The 23,739-nt window shown below is 43.3% G+C and overlaps 1 protein-coding gene across 18 annotated transcripts in view; it reads left to right on the forward strand.

Annotated features, from left to right (window-relative positions):
* The window catches only part of FOXP1 (forkhead box P1), a 615,660-nt gene that overhangs the window by 520,813 nt on the left and 71,108 nt on the right, over window positions 1-23,739 (forward strand). For 15 of the 18 annotated variants that reach the window (XR_011483693.1, XM_070455670.1, XM_070455679.1 and 12 more), the window contains 4 exons: window positions 119-256; window positions 1,273-1,362; window positions 6,703-6,856; window positions 12,209-12,413. Coding sequence is in view for 17 of the 18 variants with exons in the window: in XM_070455670.1 (XP_070311771.1) it covers window positions 119-256; window positions 1,273-1,362; window positions 6,703-6,856; window positions 12,209-12,413 (587 nt within the window). In the remaining variant the exon portion in view is untranslated. The remainder of the gene's footprint in view (window positions 1-118; window positions 257-1,272; window positions 1,363-6,702; window positions 6,857-12,208; window positions 12,414-23,739) is intronic. The other 3 variants (XM_070455682.1, XM_070455676.1, XM_070455677.1) reach the window with 2 other exon arrangements.

Here is a 23,739-nt window from a genome sequence, read left to right on the forward strand (position 1 = left end):
TGGGAAATGGGTCAGTCCTCTAAGCAGGCTGAAGACAGTCTGTCACTGAACGTGGAAGGCTGAGTGCTGTGGGTGTGCGATTTCCTGGCTTCCTATTTATCCTTCGTTAACGTTCTAGGTTCCCGTGTCAGTGGCTATGATGACACCTCAAGTTATCACTCCCCAGCAAATGCAGCAGATTCTCCAGCAGCAAGTGCTGAGCCCTCAGCAGCTCCAGGTTCTCCTCCAGCAGCAGCAGGCCCTCATGCTTCAACAGGTAAGGTCCTTCCTCCTCCCCCAGCATCCCGAGCCTCCAGGGCCCCGCCCCTCCATGCAGACTTGCCCACCGAAGCAGCAGGCAGAGTGAGGCGGGTGGGGCAGGATGCACACTGGTCCCTGGGTGATCAGCTGCATTTGCATCCCTGAAAGAGAGGGACCCTGCCAAAGCCACACGGGTTTGGGCCCGGAGAGTACCCGATGGACTGAGATTAGGGCTGTAATTGGACTTGGTAGAAGTAAGATCTTTCCGGCTTAGGGGGCTTTGCGCTCTTTTATTTGGTAAGCCCAGAGGCTTCTAAATGGTGTGAATCAAAGCAAAACGAGAGCACGTCAGGAGCAGGTTTAAATGTGACAGCTCTCCAAGTCCCCATTTCAAGTCAGAAGCGTACAGAACTTTTTAACATCAGGAAGCATCTTGGAGTTTGTTAACTGTCCGCTGCACAGTTGGTTTTACCCCTTTTGTGTCTGCTGATGCCGAAATAAACTTCTGGCTGTCATGGTGCCATGGGGACCTCATAGTCTGCCTTGATGGACCCCTGAACCAGATAGAGGGGATTCGGGACCACAGTGATGGGGGCTGCTGAGGCAAGGTGGTGGGGACCGGATGCAGAGGAAACTGGCCACACGGTGATGTCCACACCTACCGGCCCCCAGCACCGCCCAAGCCTAACACGGAGTGAGCGTGCACAGTCTGCAGTAGAGATTCACCAGACTCCCTCAGCAAGGGCTCTTTGGCTTTGTTGTACAATCAAAGGTCATTCCTTGCCTTCTTTTAATTAGTTTGTGTAGAAAATGGTATGTTTTTCATCAGTTCATTTTGGAGATTACTTTTCAAACAATAATGCCAAGAAGAGTCAGCATGCGCTGAAATTTATTGTCGAGTTTCAAACTAAAGGTCAGGCCATTACAGATAAAAGGATGCTATTTTTCAAATCCCAGTTTGTGTATGGCACCGAAAGGGACAGTGGCTTGGCACTGCCCTCTGTTACTTACCGTCCTCTCTTTCCTTTGTAGCAGCAGCTTCAAGAGTTTTATAAAAAACAACAGGAACAGTTGCAGCTTCAACTTTTACAACAACAACATGCTGGAAAACAGCCTAAAGAGGTACCGACAATACATATTTTACTTTCAAACCACAGATCCCTGAGGACTATCTCGTGGCTATTAAACTGTCATTCATCTTTTAAATGATTGCACAACTCAGCTGACTCTATCGGTTCTCAGCTTTCAGACTGAGAGTTATTGTCCTGTTTTCTTTCAGATTTTTCTGGGTTCTGTTCACTGGCTGCCACGTATTTTTTCTAACACTGCTACAGGTGTACCTTGTGTGGGCGCTGGGAAGAGGAGGTTGGGCGGAACCTTTAGGGCGACTTTTGCAAACTGGCACCGCTGAGCTGAGGTCTAGCTGGGGGAGGTGAAGTGCTCCAAGTAAAATTTTACCTGGGTGCACACCTGATATTTTTCTCCCAGCTCCAAGGAGCTTGGGTATTGATGATGGATTTTGCCTTCAGAAAAAGAATCCTTTATGCCAAAAGTTAGAGCAGGGTTCAGAACACCCCATCTTTGTTGAACAGCTTCTTCCAAGTTGCATGGATCATAACTGCTAATGGCAGGCTTGGAGTGTTTGTGTCTTCCTGAGAAGAACTTGTGTATTGCGATTGCTTCTGCGTATGCAGTCCTTTGTAGGTGGGCATAGTGATCACGTGTGCCTACTGCCCAGTTAGGTAGCAGTATTCTGTCAACAGAAGGGAAGACCTTCCCAGGCAGGGTTTCTGTCCCACCTTCTATGTGACTCAATGTGGCTGAGGCTTGGTCAGATGGGAGAGTATCTCTGGGCATGTGTATGTTATCGTGACATCTCTCTTCCATTCCAAAGTTATCCTATGTCACTTATCTTTGCATATTTTCACGGTGGACTGAAATTCTTTCCATTTGAGTATTCTCCTCGGAATGACCATGTAGAGCTTGGTAAACAGCTCCCAGCCCCTCTGAGCAGCTTCGTGGCTGGCCCGCAGCAGGCAGCCCCTGCCTTCAGCTCACAAGGAGTCCCGCCAGGTGACTGTGTCCTGGCCGTCCCAGGAGCGCGGGTGCCTGGAAGCGCCTGTTTCCGCACGCGGGGAATGACCCAGCCGTGCTCACTGTGCGGGCTCCTCGCTCTGCACGCGCTGGGTACATGTTCCTTGCCCTGCCAAGGGCTCACCCTGGAGTCCTGGTTAGCAGCCTGGATGGAAACCCCTGCAGAGTAGGGGCAGTTTGGGGCTGAAGGGGAGGAGGGGCTTTAATGAAACTGCTGACACAACCTTAAGTACGGTGGCGCGCTACCGGGTGCTGCAGTAATAAAAAAGGGAACAGATTAAAAAGTGTCTAAAATGTAAATCTAAAGGACTAACAGTAATTAAAATGGAAATGGCACAGGGCGGGAAGGCATGTAATTGTGAGATATCACTGTGCAGAAGGCTCTCAGCTTTGTTTTGCTGGCTGTTTTTCTAATTCAGCAGGGCTTACTCATCAGTGGCAGTTCAATGCGCGTTAATGACTCTGGGATTGCAGGCATCACTCTGGACAAAGAAATGATTATTGTGCGGTCAAAAGAAGTTCAAAGACAAGAAGGGAATTTCAGTTTTTTCCTTAGAGATCCACATTCAAGAGCATATAAATTAAGCCAAATGTTAAAAACCACAGTCTGAAAGCTGACTTCAAAGTCACAACTCTCTAATTAATGAACTGCGAGCTTCAGTTTGGACAAGTTGTGGTTTGATGCGCCCATAAATCAACATGACAGGCCTGTTTCACAGTCTCAGACAGTGCTTGTCACGGAGTCACATCAGATGTAAACACAGCAGAAAAAAGAAGGGATATGAAGGAGGTGCAATTGATCAACAGAATTGGTAAAAACCCACTTTTGAAGCACATTATGCATGATCACAGGAAATGGTTACAGCCTCAAGAGGTTTCCCCTTCTGCTGTTGCTTTTTTGAATCAGATTTCTAACAGCCTTCAAAAGGGAGAATAAGAATTATGGAGTTTCTCCCCTGTGGCTCGCAGGCAATAACCCCCTGTTGTTATTTTGTGCTTCTTTCTTTTCAAAGGCATCAAAATTTAGTTTTTTAAAGATCTTTAACTCTATATTTGAAGACAAACAAAAAAGGGCCGCACTGTCATTCTTATCAGTTACCAGGGATTGTGTTTTTCCTTTCTGTTGCCACTTCTTATTAACCTCTTACTTGGTCTGTTAGACATAGTTTGGAATGCACGTCTGCATGCTGGGAGAACATGAAAGTTCAGATGAGCTCAGAGGGCAGATAAAGAAATGCAAAGGCGAAAGTTACACCGCAGAAGGAAGGATAAAAGTTAACTCGCCCAAATTGCTGCCTTCAGAAAGGGAAGGGGGCACCTCGGGCGCACACACATGCTGGTGGTGTTGGAATTTGGGAGGGGGGGTGGGAGAGAAAAGGGGGCCACTCTGTGTCTGAACCAGGGGACGGTGGTTGCATGATAGCAGTAGCGCTCAGCATCTCCGGGACACTGGGTTTGTTGTGGTCACACTTTGCCATCCATTTTGATGGTAAAGGTGGTGTTGCCTTCAGATCCTGAGGGGTGGGCGGGCCCAGACCTACAGCACATCCCCTTGGATTCTGCCCGTGTGTTCACGGCACCACTGAATGTTACCAAGTCCTGTTGTAGCAATGACCAGGCGATCTTTATGTCCCTGAGGTAGGGGGAGCCTCCTGAAGTGACTGTGCTGGTGGTGGTCCTTCTGTGCTACCATGAAGTAGAGTCACGTGGTAGTAATCTCATGATGTGGACTGCTGGTTAGGATTTTAACAAGGTTTGAACTTGGATGTTGACAGATGGAACAAGTGTATTAATTTACTGAATCCCCAGTCATTAGTGGCTCATAATTTTGAATCATCAGCCACCCTCTCCCCGCCTTTTCCCTCTTTTGATCACCTCTGCAGTAAGATACTTGATCCTGGGCCAGAACAACATACTTTAGTCTCTTTTTTCCTAAAGTTGCCTCGAGTTGTTGAGTTCAGCCCTGAGACCTTCTTGGGAAGATGGGTGCTCCGTAGCCCCATACAGCTAGTTCTTAGGTGACGGCTCATTGCTATTTGACAGGACGGGTGTGGAAAAGCGAAGGCAGAGTTAATTTTAAGTCAGGCCACAAAAAAAGATCCCATCCTGTGCGGGCGAGGTAGGCTAAGTTGATTGTTTTAAAAGGGCCGTTTGTCCTGGGTAGTTATGACAGTTTATGTTAGGCGGTAGGGAGGAGCCGAAGAAAGGAAAACAGACCTTTGACTGCAGTGCTAGGGAGGGGATCCGAAATGCAAGGTTTATCAGGGCATTTTAGCATTTTAACACTGACTACTGACCTGTCCAGGGGACTGCGCGGAGACCTTTTTTGTATGCATTCAATTGTGAGAAGTAAACAAACGGACTCGTATCCTGTGTTTGGTAACTGGGTGGGGAGCGCAGTTTGGCAACCAGTGTTGCTTTTAAATTCTTTCTTTGGACAATGGGCCTTGTATACTTTTATATCCTGGCTTTTCAAACGCGGACAGCTCTCATGAGCTTTTCCTAGGGATGGCCACAGAGACGACAGAGCAGCCATCAGTCATTTTATATAAAAACAGAATTTCTAAACATTTCATTTACAGTAAGACAGGAAACACCCTCCCCAAGCCCCGGCACCCCCTGCCCCAAGATTTTTTACTTCAACAAGAGCTGAATCCCTGATCTTTTATTGTACCCATGTTGTTTTTTCTTCTCTTCTTCCCCTCCCCCACCTTTTAAAAAAACATCATGAATTAATATCTGTTGAAGAAGTGAAAAAATCACTTTGACATGAATATAACTATCATTGGGTTTTACATTAATGTGATAACTTGGGAAGGGGTGAAAACAATTGGATCATTTTATGCATGCTGTTCTTCAAATGAAAACACTGGCTTTTCATTTAAATTTATTTAAATTTTTGTTGTTAGTGGTATAGAATTTGTTTTTTGGAGTGAAACTCAATTAACTTTCTCAGTGGCATGGTAGTAAGTCTGAAATTGGTTGCTAATATGAGAATGATGGTTTTTACTGTAAAATAAGCTACATGGAGACAAAAAGGAAACCACTATTTTTCTCCTCCTTTGAACTTTGCATCAGAAGGTCTTGGTATATATACCATTTTATGGATGTATCAGATCAAGGTCATGTGTTAGGTTAAGTGAATGCAGTTGTTTGTAAAGTGTAGTTATGAGAAGCTCTGAAAGGGTTATGTAGTCCTCTTGGTTGGGAATGTCTCTCTCATGTTGTGAATAATACTGAGAATCAGGGAAACAATCTTGTGGCCTTTCTTAAAGAATCTTTTTCTTTTCTTTTTCTTTCCTGGTTTTAGAACTCCCTTCCCCAAGAAGGGTTAATTTTTCTTTCATAATTGTTAGCCATAATGTGGGTAAGACCTCCACCTCGATTTGATTCCTCACAGATTAAGGATATTAGATAATTTCCTTCTATTTATTGTAATACTGCACTGTATTATCTTTCTATCACTCAGATAATTACTGAGGAAATCTACATTAATTTTTTTGGCTGGAGCAAGGCCTGCTAAACACAGGAATGATGTATTGATGTTTTACACAACAAAAGTTTTCCTCCTGTCATTGTCCAATCAACAGAAAGATATTTATCATATCGCAGAGCCCCTTCTTTTCAAGAACAAAGCAGGTAGGGAAGCAGGACCAGCAAGCAGACCTTGTGGTTTCTGAAACTCAAGCCAAGCGAAGGCATCTGCAGTTGAAAGTGTCCTTCATATTAAGCACTCACAGCCGAGTGCGATGTTGTTTGCTAAATTATGAATGTGTGTAATTAAAATCTAGTGGCTGTTTCTATGAAAGATTTACAATGTTATTTCATCGTTTGTCATGGCTAATTAACAATATTAGATGAAGTTTTTCTTCTTCAAAGGTCTGATTTTTTCTCATTTATTTATGTCAGAAGTGATAAACAGAGTAGTTAAACGCTTCTCCCTGCGCAGGCAGGATGGAAGCAGCTTGCTCCTTCACACCTCAGGGTTCAGGGTTCAAATCCCTCTAGACCTCAAGTGGTGAAGCCTGACTTCTCCTGTGCCTCGTTACAGGTTTCAGAGTCTAGAAGTCCACATTCTGCCTGCAGAAACTCAGGCCTTTGCAACCACAGGAAAAACTGCCTTGATTGGCAACCTGTCTTTCTGTGGGAGCCGGCAGGAGAGAGGGCCTCCACCCAGCCCCTCGTTCCTCTTCGGAGGTGCTGTGTTCTGTCCCCTTGAAGGCAGCCTTGAGCCCGAGCCTTCCACGAAGCTCGGGTGACCACCCTCAGTCCTGGCCGATGGCAGGGCGTTAGAGGACCACCATCCGTCCGCCTTCCCCGGGCAGTGGCCGTCTCATTCTCTTTCTTCCCCTGCCTCATTTCTTTCAGCAGCAGCAGGTGGCTACCCAGCAGCTGGCCTTCCAGCAGCAGCTTCTGCAGATGCAGCAGTTACAGCAGCAGCACCTCCTGTCTTTGCAGCGCCAGGGCCTCCTAACCATCCAGCCGGGGCAGCCCGCCCTTCCCCTCCAACCTCTCACTCAAGGTAAGCGCTGATGACGCAGAAGGCGTCGGTCTCTCAAGACTCCGGGCAGTGATGGCGAGGGGGGTGGGGTCTCCTTCCAGCTCATCACGGAGGAGATTGTTTCTTTAAAACACGCAGATGCGCACTTAGACGCAAAACCAGCTCAGGTACCAGTGATGGACCCTTCCAGAAGCGGGAGGGCTTGTGAGCGCCAAGATGACAGCGTAGGGTGGTCTGCAGGCTTCGCCGACGTCACAGGGTCAAAATGTTGCAGGGGGGAAGGCAGTACTGCTCTTTAGTCAGATCTTCTCACATTTTCAGTTTGGAATCGCAAATGCATTTTCTTGAAGGCTTTCCTTAGTTTTAAGAACTTTAAGGCTTTCGTTAAGTTTTATTTTAAGATACCTTGTACATCCTGTAACTTGCTGTGTTTTAAATTGTAGTAATGCCTTTGAAATGTCTCTCTTTAACATCTAGGGAGAAATTCGGGTAGACAGTGGTGATTCATCTCTTGCTGTTGCAGAAGCCAAGGGGGTTTTCTGTTGGACTCTCTCTCTCTCTTTTGCATTGAGTTGATTGTTGGTTTTTGAGCAAGTTGATTCTACACCCATTAGAACGGGCAACTTGTCCGTCTCCAGCTCTTTTTTGAGAGTTGGAGCTCTTTGAAAAGGAGTGAGATTTCATGGATTTAGAAATTTCTTTGGAAAAGCCATTGACATGTTCTTCCAATGGATGTTGCCCATCAGACAGAAAGGAGTACTTTTCCTGTTCCTAGGACATCCTCTGGGTTGAAGCAAATCTAACTTTTACTTGGGTAATGTGATACACAAATGAATTGTTCAGAGCAAGCCAGAAGGAAAGGAAGGAGGGAAGGAAAGAAGAAAGAGTCATGCTGTGTTTTGAAATACAGTTCCTCCGTCCTGTACGTGGTACGGTGGATTTCATTTGCCCCTTCAAGGCCCATGGAGTCGGATGTATGTGTATATGTGCCTTCAAGACTGGTAGCTGAAACCTTTGGTGTCTTGGATTCAGTTGCGTTATGAAGACAGTTCAAAATATGAAAACTCTTTCTCCCCTCATGGTAATGAAGGCATGGCCATGTGTTCAGTCACTTTTGAGTCATGTCTGCCTTTAGTCTCTTGAGTCAACCACAGCCAACTTGTGTCCCTCCTGGGGTTCTTTGGGTTTTCTTTATGTCTTCATGCTGAGACCAGGACATTTTCCTCCTTTAACTTGCCTCTCGCCTCCTCTCCTCCTCCTGCTCTTACTGCTCATCCACGCAGTATATAATCAATATCGCCATTGCTGTCAAAATAGAAGATTTGGTAACTGAGCAATGCCAGGGCGGGGGGGGGGGGGGGGGGAGGACACATGGGCTAATGCACTTTTGTGCTTGCAAAATGTTATAACATGCATTAATTACATCTTTGTATTTATCTTCGGCAACATCGCCGGCTGGGCGGACACACCCACTGGACTCCGCTTCTGCCTCGCTCATCTTTTCCTGCTGCTCCTATACTATTAAGTGTGCTCGCTGAGGTTCATTGTTATAGTCCATCAGTTAAGCTGTCCAAAAGAGGGCAATTGGGCAGTGACAAGACAAGCTCACATGTAATGTGAAAGAAATGAATGTGGTGATGCATGAAGTGTAATCTCTGCAGTAACATATCAGAGACACCAGTAGGTAATTCACCAGTCATGGCATTGATTGATATGCTTAGCAGTCGGCGCTAACGCTTTAGCCCCCGCAACATTAAGAAGATGCATATTTATAGTCTAAGGGGGTGTCTTTGTGTGTGCCCAAAATGCATAAACGCAAATATAAACATTTCTCCTAGTGAAGTGAACCACCCGTGTCATAGCCATCTCTCTTGGAATCATAAGGCTGGTTTTGTGTCCCCTCACCCCTTGCCCAAAGTGGCTGGAGAATTCAGTCATTTTGGACTACAACACAGTTTTCTTTTTTTTTATCAGAGAGATGATGACTTAAAACTGATGTCATTATGAGGTTTAAATCAACTTTCTGCTTGCTTGAACATGGTCACCTGGGTATAGAGGTACAAGGACAAAAAAGGTTGATCAACTCTGTTTGTCTTAGAGCCAGTGATACCTGGGATTGTAAAATTGAGTTCCGTGAATGGTAATCTGTCAACTGTCCCCACAACATACATTTTTTAAACCTGTGTCTGCATTTTCTTTTATAATGAAGGGGCCAGTTGTCCTGGAAAAAGATATGTAGGCAGGCCCAGGGTTTATGTGTTAAAAATGCTAGTAATGCTCACTTCAGGATGTAATCACCATGATTCTTTTACATCCCTGCACGGTCTTGGCTAAGTTGCCTTAAACGTGCATGTAAATATCACAGTATTGGAAGAGACAGAGAGTAATATTTTGAAGACTTTTTTTCCCCTGGAGGTTTTAGGTTATGAAACAGAAGTACCTTTCTTTTTGTAAAATGTTTTTAGGGCTGTTGGACAGCCTTCTCCCTATTTTATATTATTAGCATGTCTGTTTTTCCCCTGATGGCTTTAGTCATATCATCTTCCTAGCACCTGTAATTCCATAAAGAAATATACTTTTAATATCATTCTGACTTTTAAATTTTTTAAAATATAAACTACAGTTGGAAGAAAATTGCGTGCCTGCCGATGTACCTCTTAATGGGTTTGTTTAACTTGGGACTGTTATTCCTATCTACCATTTTGGAAGAAATGCATGCTTTCTGGACATTTGGTGTCCCTTTAGTTTGATGAGTGACTAGCTTACCTTTTATCTGTCTTAATTCTATTGTGAGATCTCGGTTGTCAAATAACAGCATCCTTTGGTAGATACTGTTCACTGAAGTAACAGTTTAACATCACTAACAAGGTGTAACATTGATGGAAGAGACCGATTTGACTGCCTTTCTGAGAGTCTGATGTGAATGTTCTTCACCGTAATTATCACACTGAAATTTGACCCAGAAGGATACCTCGTTGTCAGTCAGTGAGTTACTGTTTTATTTACCGTTTCTCCCTGTGGACGAAGAAACTGATTTGCTAGCCCATTGGACTAGAAGGAAAGGAGAGAAACATTAATGTGCATTGTGGGCCTAACAAGTGTAACAGGGCATTTCTCTTTGTCTTTATTTGCTGGATAAACAGCTTACTTTTGAAACAGCTTCCGAGTGCTGCTTCTATCAGAGGGAAAGTGTCAACACAGTGGTTAGAAACCCACCTCCCATGCACCTTGACCCAGAAATCAATCAGTTTGAGTTGAAAACTAGGCGGCTTGTTCTTTTTGTGTGTATCGACTCCCCAGAAAGTAAAACTGGGTGTTGACTTGTGTGGCTTTATATCCGTGTGCCATCATCCACAGACACCCCTATTCACTATTGTTTCCATTGAATAAACAGCGATCCGAGGGTCAGCCATCTTCCAGGTAACTGCTGGGGTGCAGACATCAGTGGCGGCCTGTTAGCTACCAAACCCCCCTGCACATCACCTCACTAGGTGTTGGAAAAAAACAGCCGAGATGCAGCAGGACTGGACACAGGATTGTGTGGTGACCTTTCCCTTTGTTTAATTTGCCTCCGAGGTTTAATTTCAGGGGACAAGTAATAATTGAATATGCCTAATAACTAAATGCTCATTTGGGACAAAATCCATCAAAATATAATTGGCATTTGATTTTTATGAAGGAAGAAGAAAACTGACTTGGCTGTCGAGGACGCATTCGAAGAATATCTGACCACTTAATGTATCATTTGAGGCCTCTTTTATAATATATATTAATTGCAAAGACTCAAGCGTTTGAACATTTTCTTGGAGAACCGTTAGGAGAGACCAACTGTTTTTGTTAACGCTCCCCTCAGAAAGGCGGGGAAGGTTATTGGTCTGCTGTGCAATAATTTACTCCTCTTTGATATGCAAACGATCCACGGTGAATATAAAAAAATCCTATCAGACTCATTTCACAGTTCTTAACCACTCGGATTCTCTGGAGTCCATCGCCTCATTAGACCAGTGCTCTCCAATGCTAGCATAATTAAAATCTTTAACAGTTTAGCAAAGTAAAGATGTTTGGCTGATCACGTTGAGATGATTATCTATCCATTGTATTCTAAATGACAAAAATAAATTAAATTTAGACCTTGGCATTTTTTATTATGTGTTTCAAATGAATATAATGCACACAGCCTTCTTTTTAAATTCAGTACCTTAGCTTTGGTCAGAAACATCCCTGTTCCAGTTCCTGCTATATAGTCAGAAAATGGCAGGCTTCCTCGGAGAGCTCGGTTCCAGTTCATGGAAACAATGAACTGAGATCCAGACGTCCAGTTCTAATGCGGCATTGCCTCGTGATGTCAGGGCTTTGTGATTTCTTCCAAGTTGTCCTCCTAGGTGGTTGTTGTCAGCTGCCATTCAGAATATGTTTCTTCTGTGCGTGCATGCACTAGAATATGCCTTGAGGTCAGATTTGGAAATCCTGGGCTATAGAGGCATGCCGCCAGAATAAAGGCTTTGTGCCCACAATAGTGAGATTGACATACTGATTGAATCTCTTCTTGGGAGGAAAAAAACAAGGTGACACTTATTGCCCAAGACTCATGTCCATTCTGACCCCCTTAAAGAGCAAGACAACTGTACTGCTCCAAGTTTCTTTCACATTTTCATTTCATTCTGCAATGGTTCATTAGCATGGATCTAAGAAATGACAGTAATAATAGTGTTACTTGTATAAAAAGTTATACAGTTTTTCAGTAGACACATCCATCAATTAAGCATGTGGTACAAGAAACCAAAATTAATGAGGAAGATAGGTGTGTTAATGAAATAATCATAGTATAATCAATTTGACTGTTAAAAGTTGAAAAGCATTTCAGGAAGACGATATGAATTCATAATTTATGTCTAAAAGTGATTAATAAAAACTATATTTAATAACAAAGCTATTTGTCATCATTTAAGACTTAAGCACAAAAATTATTCATTTTGTGGTTCATGTTGTCATAATAGTATAGTTGAACAAATTTATTTTGAGCCCTTCTTTGTGTCTAAAAATACAGTAACATCTATCTACATTTTTTTTTTTTTTTGCCCCAGCGGTCTAGAAACAACAGTTTGGATGGAGGCATACAGTCTTTGCAAAAAATAGCTGTGTTCTGAATCCTTTTCATGGGAGTCTTTTATGTGTGATGAGGGCACTTCAGGTGGAGGACCCATTCCCTCCTACCGTATTTGCCTTAGTTGAGAGGGAAGGGAAAAGAAAACTGCATGCACCAAAAAAACCCCTAACACTAGGCTTTGTTTACTGACTCTTTGATTTAATTACTGTTTGAAGAGGACGGAATTAGCTGTTAATTGATTTAATTATCCAATTTGTTTGTTTCAGGCATGATTCCAACAGAACTGCAGCAGCTCTGGAAGGAAGTGACAAGTGCTCATACGACAGAAGAAACCACGGGCAACAATCACAGCAGTTTGGATCTGACCACGACGTGTGTCTCTTCCTCTGCACCTTCCAAGACCTCCTTAATAATGAACCCACATGCCTCTACCAATGGACAGCTGTCAGTCCACACTCCCAAAAGGGAAAGGTAGGAACGCAGATCTGAGATGTGTCCGAAGCTGGCTGTAAGGCGGAGGGGTGGGTGGCCTCTCCTCACCGTATCTATCTCAGTGATCCCTAATTGGATCCATGTGACTGGAGTGTGCGTATAATTACTTAAGAATGTATTCAATATGGTGTGGGTGTGAAGCATCTAATTATTGTCACCTTTTCAACGTGGAATTAGCACTTACATAGATGGAACCTGGGCTTAGGAACCCAGGCAGTCTTTCGATCTCTCTTTTGGATGAGTTGGGCTTCCAGGCCTCCTCTTTCTGCCAAGTGTCCACTGCATACAAGTCGATTTCCTTGTCTTTACGTGCTTTCTAAGGAAATAGCAGTGTCTACTGTAGGCTGTGTTGAATTGCAGTTTGAGAAAAGGTAAAATGTATAGTACTCCGCAGTTCCCTCCCTGAAGGCAGGGAACCCATCTGTTTCACCGTTGTGTCCCCAAAGTGTTTGGGTTTTTTTTTCTTAAATAGACCGGCAGTGAAGGTTTGCAGGATGGACTGATGGAAGGGGTCCACATGTATGCACACACAGACATACAGAGCCACTTTATCCTGATCATGGTCTGTATTGTAGCATTGACTCAATTTCTGTATTCCTCTTTGGAAATTAACACTTTATATTTTTAAATTGCCCTGAGCTTCACTTGGATGTTGGTTGAAGCTGAGGTATTTTGAGAAATCCAAAATACATCATGTGAACAGACAGTGCTAAAAAGGAAGCTGTGAATCCATATTATTATACCTTAGCACCCAGAAACATTAATACTACTATTCAGTCCTTTTTCAAAGTAGAAAATACATATATAAAACTTTTTTTTTGGTGTATTTTTAACCTGTTTCCTATGTAGCTCGTATGCAGAGTGTCCACGCACAGACGAAAAGAAAACCTAAAAGTCGTAGGTGATAGCAAATGTCATTTCCATTCAGGAAAACCAAATTTTTTTTTTTATAAAGGGACCAAGTGAAAGATTTTTTAATTGTGTTCTTCACTTAAGCAAGTACACACATATATATATGTGGTATATTTTTATACCAGCAGTACTTGATCCATTTAGAGCTTAGTAATCACAGAAAATAGTACCTGAATATTTTGTGTATGTGTTGGTGTGTGTGTATCATGTTCAAAACCAAACACCATGAGAGGTTTCTGGAGATGAGATTATATATGTTTTAGCCAAAGCTTGCAGCTCTCCTTCTGACATCACTTTGGAGTTTCTGTGGCAGACACAGCAGAACTAAAAGATGCTTTTATCCTACTGGTTTAGAGGAGCTTGAAAAATAGAATGGTTGACAGTAAAAATTAGTTTGGAAACATTGGACCAAATGTGACTTCTTTTGTTTCCAGTGAGGATAGGTTTGTATGTCTGGAGACCAGTCTTAGCTCTTGCTGTGTAAGGTCTTAGAGTGCCTTTGTAATTAAAAAAAAAAAAAAAAACCCTAGACCTTCGATAGCTTTTAAAGAAAAGGTTCTAGTTTGTCGTCCTTTGCTGTACTTGCTTTTGGCGTCCTGAGGTTGATGCTGTCCATTTACAGCAAAGGAATTGAATTACATCTTTATCCATAGGTAGCAAAGGGGGCCATACAGTGAAAAATGCCAACTGATGCACTTAAAGTATTTATTGTAATCTCGTCGGCCATTGTGGAGCCTGCACAGATTTCCTGTGACACAGAAATTTCTCCCTGTTTAGATGCACTGTGCTCAGTTTCATTCTAAAAGGTTATATATCTGGAGTCAGGTAGTAGATTACCAAGGAGGCAAATAGGAGAAGAATAGCCCTTTTCATGTCTTAAAGGTGCATTTGAAAGTAAATGGATCTCAGAGACAGTCTAATTCCAGGAGAATAAGTTTGTTGGATTTCTCGTTTGTGGTCCTTATGTGTCTGCACAAAAGTTGGGCTTAATCTTCATTATACTACTTGCCAGCATTAGAATAAGGATCAGGAAAGAATTCAGATTTCACTGAGCATTAATCTGGATGTAGAAACAGCCTGACTTCTCCAACTGTACATGCAAAGAAGAAGCAACTATGAAATTATATGCTACTACTTAATCTCTGGGACCTCTGAGTTTATATTATGTGGTAGGTTCCTAGACATGGCTGGACTGAATCAAATTCTAATCACATTTTAACTGAATGTGACAAATAAGAGAGATGATCTGAGCACCTTAGGTTAAAGATAAGTCAAAAAGTTACAAACTTACAGAATTGATCATTAAAAATTGAATTATTAGTCAGCTTTGTATATAAGGACTTAATAATGAATATTTTATGCTTTTACCATCTGATGGTTTACTTTAAAATCCCATGGGGGATATTGCTATTTAAATAGTGGGAAATGATTTTTTTTTTTTTAAAGTTATCCCTCTCACAATTCGTTCTCCTTTACACAATGAGTTGTCATTTGTCTCAGGAGTCCCTTTGAGAAGTTCCATCCCTTTCTCACCAGGAGCATTTGTGAAATGTACCTCCTTTGAAGCTCCCTTGGTTTCTATGTAATATTCCCCACCCCCAGTCCTGCTCCTGGAGCTGTATGTTGGGGTACCAGCTTTAGGAATTCTTTCCAAAAGGAGGTGGGAGTACTCCATGTGACACTTCATAGGGCATTGTGAGAGTTGCGGTTTGCTTTTCAAAGTCGGATTTCCATGCTTGTGGAAGGCTCCTCCCCTCGCCGCCTGCCCCCGTGCATCCTTCGGGCTCCCGTGAGCAGGCACCGCTGCAGCAGCTCTGGGCTTTGGTGAGCTGCAGTCTGTTAAGGAGATAAATAATGTGCTTGGCACGACACTCCTACTCTCCTCTTTAATTTGTCTTACACAAGGAAAATTATAATTAAATCATTCAGGGTAAACCCTTGAGTGCAGAGAAGGGAAGAAAAAAACACACACACACTTTGGTAGAGATTGCCAGTAGAAACCCACTTCCCTGTTGCGCGGGGTAGAGACATGTATCAATATTCAGCATCATTAGGGGGGGAGCAGCCCATGTGATTTGTGAGGCGGATGCCAGCGCTCAAATCAAGGCTTGTTAAGATCCTGTCCCAGTGCGATCACGGACCTTCCGCATCATTAGAATTCAGCACAGGCGCTGCGCTCCGTGCTTTGATTTTCTTCCGAGAATTCAATAATGTTTATTGTGCTGATTATATATATATAAAGTCATTGGTGCAGTAGACATACCTCTGTTGTCAGGCCTGGGAGAAGCGTGGTGGGGATGAGGTTCAGGCAGGAGCTAAAAGCTGCAGAGCAAGGCAGGCACACCCATGTCCCTCGCTGTCGCTGTTTCATTCTGCAGGACCAGGGCGTCCTGACTTCTTTGGTAAATAGACAAAACTTGGACCTGGGATACCTGTAAACACAAAGATAGTATCTTGTTTTTCTCAACTGTCTTGACTATCTCGCTTTAAGAAATTTCGAGTTTTGGTGTGGGTAAACAAAATCAACGCCATGCAAATGAAACATTTATTAAAATGCTAAATTTAGTAAAGCCCTTTGAGCTTCTTGGATCAAAGCAGCTATGTAAATACAAATAGCAATTACTACTTAAGTAATTGCATGAATTAAAATTCTAAATATCACATTATATTATGATGCACTAGGGAAGGGGAAGGAAACTCACATTTAATCCTTTTTGTCCCTGTGCCAAGCAACTGGCAAAACTCTTGCCTTTGGAGTGATGTCTCGTTTTAGCCACGTGACCACTGGGAAGCAGCAGGGTTTGTTATACCCATTTTCCAGATGAGGAAGTTGATTCATTAAGATTAAATAAGTGACCTAGGGTCATAGAACTGGTTCTAGGGTCATAGAACTGGTTCGTGTCATAGTTGAGATGCAAATTCAAGACTCTCTTTTAGTTTGTAAAACAGGACTTAAGAGATTCCATTCAGCACAGAATTGCATACTTAATTATGATCAATTAAAGTCAGTGCTCCTAAAAGAAATTTTAAGTTGGATTTAAATTCCCTTCAACAGTGTATTGGCTTACCTAACTGTGTGCACACCAGTATAGTTAAAGGGAAATCTCAGAGTTTCCTGTGTGAGGTAGACAAGTAGTCCCTGGGCTCCTCTTAAAGGGAGGGTGGGTGGGGAGGGCTTGCAAAATATAAATCACTGCCAGTCTGAAACAGCACATAGAGAACAAAAACGGACCCCGTGCAGGATTTGCACACAGGCAAATGTAAAACAAGGCGTACTCTTCTTTAACTGTATCCTGGCTTTCCTTCCTGCCTTATAAATCTTGGGTTTCCTCATTGAACACATCATCTGGTCTCTATTCTGCTTCAGCTGTCCTTCTGTAGTCCGTATCAGAGATAGTCCTTCTCTCTGATCCTTCCCAGCTTTTTGCTTTTAGTTCAACCACCATTAGTAGATGTTTTATAACTTGAATATGTCTCAGATGCATAGCTCTTCTAAATATTTGCTCCAGGGTTTCCTTAAGCATTTGGTGAAAGATTTCTTTAAACTCCTGCGAGATCCTGGGTTGTGCAGCCTCTTTTATTGAAGCTGCTGTCGCAGCCTCGGGTGACCCAGGTCGAGTAACCTCTCTCTTTCTGACGCCTAACCTGCCTCTGTCCTCAGGAGAGACCTTCCTTTTCCTTCTCATTCGTTGACACAGCCCCACGCATTTCAGTATTGCAGTTGCTTGCAGTTTCCTCACTTCTCAGCTGGCAGCCACCTCCAAATAGCCCCTGAGGTTTTTGCTGGGCTCATGGACCTCCAGACACTTTCGCTTGATACAAAGTCTCTGTTTTCGATTTGTGGCCTTTTGACGTATTGCTGTGGATCTGACTTTATAACAATAACATTTATGTTGACTGGCCCCTCTGTTTTCAAAAGGCAAGGAACTCTGAATTGTGGACATGCCTGGTGTTTCGTTTCTCTTTCTTTTTTTTTTCTTAACTAGATTCTCTGATGATGAATAAATAGTTGTGCTCTTGCTTTCCGCGCTAACATTCTAGAAGCTTGCTTTCAGAACTCTTCCGGTTACACAAGCCTTTAACTTTTTGCATATTTTCATATTCATATTTAAGGCCTCTGGAGCCAGACATTTAAACAGTAAGCTCTAGCTCCCATGACTCTGAATAGCTCTTCCTCATGTCAACTTTTTTTTTTAGTACTTTGAAAATCAAGTAATTTCTTTCATATTTCTTTTGATTTGAAGCACTTGAACAAACTAGTGGCTCCAAATCTTCCCTCATCATTAGATTGTCTTGGCGAATCTGCAGTCAAATTGTCCCAAATTGTCTTCAGAAGTGTCAGATTACTTTTTGCCCATGTGTGTTGAGGCATCTGATGTTACTGAGGTCAGCGATTTATGACCTACCAGCCAAATCTGTCCAGCTTCTTATTTTGTAAATAAAGTTTTATTGGAACACAGTGAGGCTTGTTCATTGATATGTAGTGTGTGGCTGTTTTCACACACTACAATGGCTGGCTTAAGTAGTCACAGCAAAAAGCATATGGCCCACCAAGAGTGAAATATTTACCATCTGGCCATTTACAGAAAAAGCTGGCCAGCTCCAGCATTACCCATTGAACCAGGGTTTCTCAGTTTTCCTGATGATAACGTCACAGGTATTTCTTAAAGCATACATCTTCCTAGGCCTGAAGATTTGGATTCCACTGGTGTGGGATGGGGTGCAGGAGTCTCTTTGTGATACGTACCCTAAATTCTTAGGCTTCCCTGGTGGTTCCGTAGTGAAGAATCACCTGCCAGTGTAGGAGATGCAGGGATCAATCCCTGGGTCGGGAAGATCCCCTAGGGAGGGAATGGCAGCGCACTCTGGTATTCTTGCCTGGAGAATCCCACGGCCAGAGGAGCCTGGTGGGCTACAGCCCGTGGGCCACAAAAGAGTCAGACACAAGTAAGCAACTAAACAACAGCAAAGAGCAACAAAAGTCCTACTTACAAAAGTCCTATTCTTACTACTCAGAGGCTGTAAACCTGCAACTTTGGTATCACGTGGGCACTCACTAGAAATGCAGGGTCTCAGGCCCTATCCCGGCCCTACTGAGTCAGGGTCTGCATTTTCACCCAGTCCCAGGGTTAAAATGCAGTCCTTGGCATGCCCATTCCGGCTTGAGAAACAGCACAGGTAGCATGCTCAATTGACCTAGATTTTGACACTGCTGGAAAGGACAGTTTTTCATCCAGATTTTGATGACTCTCCCAGACATCTTCAGTCCACAGAACGAGTGGCTTGCCATTCTTCTGTGAGCCAAGAGAGTACAGATACTGCTACTGCTAGAAAGAATCAGAAACTAGAATATGATGGTGATGCTCAGGCAGCTACCATTTATTGAGCTATTACTTTGTGCCAGTCACAATGCATAAAGGACTTGATAAAGGCCTTGATCTTGATTTTTCCCATTTTATTCTCACAGTAGCCCTATGGGTTACTGTCCTCTTTGTACAGATGATGTTGTTGGGCAATGTGTAACTTGCATGAGTCACACAGCTCGTTAGGGACCAGGTAGGAACTGGAACTAGGGTGTCACCAAGTCTCAGGTCCTTGCAGTGGCTGCTACATTCTGGTGGTTCCCAGGTGGGCTGCTCATCAGAACCACCTGAGCTGCACCCCAGACTCTGGGTTACAGCCTCCGGGGGATACAGGTTGGGGCTCAGGGTCAGGCCATAACCTTCCAAGATGGTAGCCTGGGGCCAGCCTGTCCGTTGGGCAGTAATTAGGGAGAAGTTCGCCATCTTTATCTACAGCCCATTCTTCTCCCCTGCTCAATCTTTTTGCACAGACGGAAGGCACAAGGACACAGGTGACAAGCAGTGGAGACGATAGAAAGCAGGCTGAGCGTGTCCTCAGGTGTGGGAAGGGACAAGAAAGAGACGAGGGTGCAGCTGGCTGATGAGGTCTCAATTACAGGCACTGCCTTCTGCTCCAGAGCCAGCTCTCGGCAGCATCAGCTGGCCCATGTCTGTCCGCCTGTTGAAGGCAGAACTGGCCCTGCTTACGTCCAAAAGAAGCTCCTGGGGACTTGGGTGTTTGGCGACCGTCACATTTAGAAGAACTGCGATCATTTGTCTCTCTGCTTGAAACCAGTTGTTCCTGGCTTTTAGAAATAGAAGGAAAACTTTTCTTAGGGTGGTATAGCCTGATGCTGGGTCATCTCCTGTCATTCCACACATTCAGGAAGGACAAGGAGAGAAAACCTTTAACACTGTGGCACATCCTGGGAGACTGGTTTATGGATTTTCTTAACTATTCACTTTGTGGGATGATGAAAAGAAAAACACTCAGCCATTATTTTCAAATGGCTGTTAAGTCTTATCTCAATAAAATAGCTTTTGCCATAACACACCATCGTTAGAACCTATAAATCTTTTTTCTATTTATTGTGTTTAAATGATACATACTTTCCCATAAAATGACATCATGGGTCTTGAGAGTCAGGTTTGTTTTATAAGTTTCTCTGCGATTCAGTTGATTTTTAATTTTTTTCCCTTGGACTGTGGCATAATATGAATCTCAGCCGTGGGCAGTTTCTGTCCAGCATGGCAGGTTTCTCACACAAAATCAGCTTTGAACCCCTGTTTTCTCTCACTATGGAAGTTAGTCATTGTTTTCTGATGAGCTGCTCTTGCTGATAAGAGGTTTTTTCACCCAGTGCCTTGGTTGGCACTCAGCTATTTCATAGTTACTTACACTTGTGTGGAAACACCTAACGTACATTAGCTTTCTTAAGATTCGTTCCACACCAGGGGTATAAAGGGAAGCATATAGCAGAAAAGTGGTGAGGACTCATCTTTGAGTGGCTCTGATGCATGGCCTGTTGTGTTCGGTTTTGGCTTTTTACCTGTAAAAACATCTGGTTGAAATGTATACTTTACCACTTGGATTAAATGAATAGAAAATTTTCTTTGGTGAATATGGATCCTTCCGCAAGTAGAAAGGGAGCCCAAGGGTCGACAGAAGGCCATGTGGCTTGGAAAACTCCTAGTGGGGGTTCTTGCTTAAATGACAACGGAGAGTCCAGTGTTTTCGTTGTTTTTTTCCTGTTTGTTTTGGTTTGCATTTTTTAACTTAAAGATTTTGTTTGTGTGTGTGATGTGGACCATTTTTAAAGTCTGTATTGAATTTGTTACAATATTGCTTCTGTTTTACCTTTTGCTTTTTTGGCTGCAAGGCATGTGGGACCTGAGCTTCCCAACCAGGCATAGAATCTGCACCCCCTGCCTTGGAAGGTGAAGTCGTAACCCTGGAGCACCAGGGAGGTTTCTAAGCCAGCTGGTGTTGGGGCCCAGTGAGCAGGAATCTAGGAGGGAGACTTAAAAGCAAGGCACGCCCTTTTTCAAGGTTTACCAAGATGCTGTTTGCACCAGGGCCGCCTGGCAGCCTGGCTCCCAGCTCTTTCCAAGGGAGGCAGTGCTGTGTGGACTGGCTGGCTTGGGTGATGCAAATGAGTAGGTTGGGCATGCGGAGCTGTCCTCACTTTCTTTATTCCACCCCCCACCCCGCTTTGTGATCAGTCAGGGCCTAAGTATATTATAAAGTATATTCTCCTCATTAAAACAATAGTGGAAGCTCACAAAGGGAAACTGTTAATATGTGTTCCAGCTTGTCATTTCTGCCTGTGTGAATAAAGCAGATAACCGTTCCTCTGGGAAACTATTTCGGGAATTGAGCAACAGATACGCTAGCCAGAGAATTCTCCTAACTGTAATTTTCCTTTTTCTGTGTACTCAAAAATAACATCCTGCTGGGCTCCTCTGTGCCTCTGTACAGACACCGCACAATTGCCACAGCCCAGGTGGTGGTAACACGGGACAATCCCCCGGGCACATGTCGCTAAGAGTGGTACAGCTTGTTCAGTGTCTTCGTCCATATGGCGGTGTGTCCCATTCACAGAGAGACATGGGGCTGTGCCTGGTAGGTACCGTGGTCAATGTAGTGTGAACAGAAGCCCTCAACTCAGAGTGGCCTCTGTGGTGCCGTTTGTTTAATGGCGAATCTGTGTTCTCAAGTGCACACCCCACACACACCCAGGCTCAGCCAAGAAATTCCAGAACATCCTTGCCTTGCCGATTACCTCCTCACTTAACTTTCCTCCTTTTATTTTTTAGAAGCAAATGGTTAACCCAGAGGGTATAATTCAGGTGCATGAAGCCTACCTGTTTTATAAAATGTCATGTACATAACATTCCTTTCTAGGTGGTTATTCGTGGTCCTTTCTAGGTGGTTATTCGTGGGTGAACTCAGTTTGAGGATAGTATGCTTGTCCTAGACTTGGTCTATAATCTCTGCAGCTTTCTTCTTTCTTTTTGCATTTTCATTTGTAAGAACTTACATTTATTGTGCCGTTTGGGTTGTTGGACTAATGGCTTTGGTTTTTACGGTCTCAAAAAAAGGAAAGGGAAAAGGAAAAGCTAATCATTATCAGTCTCAGAAATCTGAGAGTAAAACATTCCCCAGAGGTGTCAGAACTGAAAGGGGGGAACCGAGAAAACAGAAATTTCCCAGTGAAGAAGGTGAAAAATAGTCACATTTTAAAAAGCACTTTGGAAAATTTACCCAAAGGCAAAAGCTTCTCCATTTATATACCCAAATTTTGTTCTGCTTTTGTGTAACTATTTGTATTCTTGTTTGGTAAACAAACAGACCTCATAGCAACTGTAGCTGATGATATTTATACTACCTGTAAGACTTCCCTAAACAAATAGACATAGTTTTATGACCTTCAAATTTTATTCCTCTTATAGTCTTCACGGAAATCAGTCTAAGGGCAAGTTAATATTTCTTTCCTTTCTTTCTTTTCGTTTTTAAAAAGAATATGTCGCTCTCTATCTTTGAAGGATCTTCTCTGTGTGTGTATTTTACAGCTTGGCTGTGAATGTTGAGTTGAAGGTATATTATGGCAAAAGGAAAGAGAAATCTAAAGTGTTTGTGTAAATGATGTGGTATTTGCTTTCAAGAGGGGCCATTTTAGTCATCTGGTGGAATTTCTGGTTATACATCCAAAAGGCTAAAAAACTCCACTGCAGTGATTACTTATAGATCTTCAGATTGAACAGGCATCTCTAGCTATGTCTCTCCTTTTTATATCTAAAATATTGATGGAAACATTCTGGTATACATGAGCCCCTATATCCAACTTACATTTTTCCATATGAGTCATATTTAAGACAAGAACAAGATGTCTCCGTGTTAAAGATCAGTGTGAGAAATAAATGGCAGTTTACTTTAATTAGAAAAAAAAATTGACACCAAGAGCTGGAATAATCCAGTAGTGTTTGAATAAATTAGAGGATTGTACAGGGAGAAATAAAAAGAAACTTAACAAGGATAAATGGGGACGTTTTGTCCAAAGTTCAACCAAAAAAGCGTGCCTTTGCAGGACAGAAGTCACCAGACACCACTGAGGTGGATCCGTTTATTCTGCAAAACTTCACACAAGCTCTGACCCAAGTGTCCTTGGCTTTGAGAGGTAAAACCCTGACCTTGACTGTCTGACCTCATGGAGCTGACATTGCAGGAGAAGAGAAGTAGGACAGACACATAATCGTGTAATGGAAAGACAGAATTACGTTCCAGGGGAAGAAACGAAGCCGCAGCGGAGTGAGAGTGGGGCTGAGCTCACTGTTTGTGTACACGGGTCTGGCGAAGCCTCTGAGGAAATAGCCCTCGAGCAGATAGGGACAAGCCCTCCAGGCAGAGGGCACAGCAAAAGCGAAGCTCCTGAGGCAGCAGCAGAAAGAGAACACGCTTTGCTGGATTGTGGCTCCTACCTGGATCCATGCGGGGGCAGCCTCGTTGTCTAGTGGTTGGCGGTGTGGACTCTGAAACCGGATGGCCTGCATTCCGGGACAGGCGGCCTTCTCCATGGGCTTCATCTTGTTGTGCCTCAGTGTGCCCGCTGTGGAATGGGTACACCACCACACCTTGCCTTGTTGATGAAGTGAGTTTGTGCATATTTTAGTCTCTGGCGCATAGGCAGTCCTCCATGAACACTAAATGTTTTTAATGATTTAATTGATTAAAGACTAATGAATATGGTGGTTTTTTAAGGCCATTTATTTGTTCAGGCCAGCTTTATTGAGCTTTTATTTACTAATTGTAGGTTCTGAAAATTAAGAGAAGACTTGAACACACTTCTTTCCCTCAAGGAGCTCACAGCCTAGAGACAGAAACGCGGAGACAGACACTTGCCAGCTCAGTGTGATAAATGCAGTGATACGAATATAGGCAAAATGAGATAGACTGGATGGCTGGTTGATGTGAGCACTAGTGGAAGATCATTGTGGCTGTGTTTCCATCCCCCACGTCTGCATCAGGTGAACTTTTTGGATGTAGTGAACTC

This window comes from Odocoileus virginianus, chromosome 26 (genome assembly GCF_023699985.2).
Source record: "Odocoileus virginianus isolate 20LAN1187 ecotype Illinois chromosome 26, Ovbor_1.2, whole genome shotgun sequence".
NCBI classification, from domain to species: domain Eukaryota; kingdom Metazoa; phylum Chordata; class Mammalia; order Artiodactyla; family Cervidae; genus Odocoileus; species Odocoileus virginianus.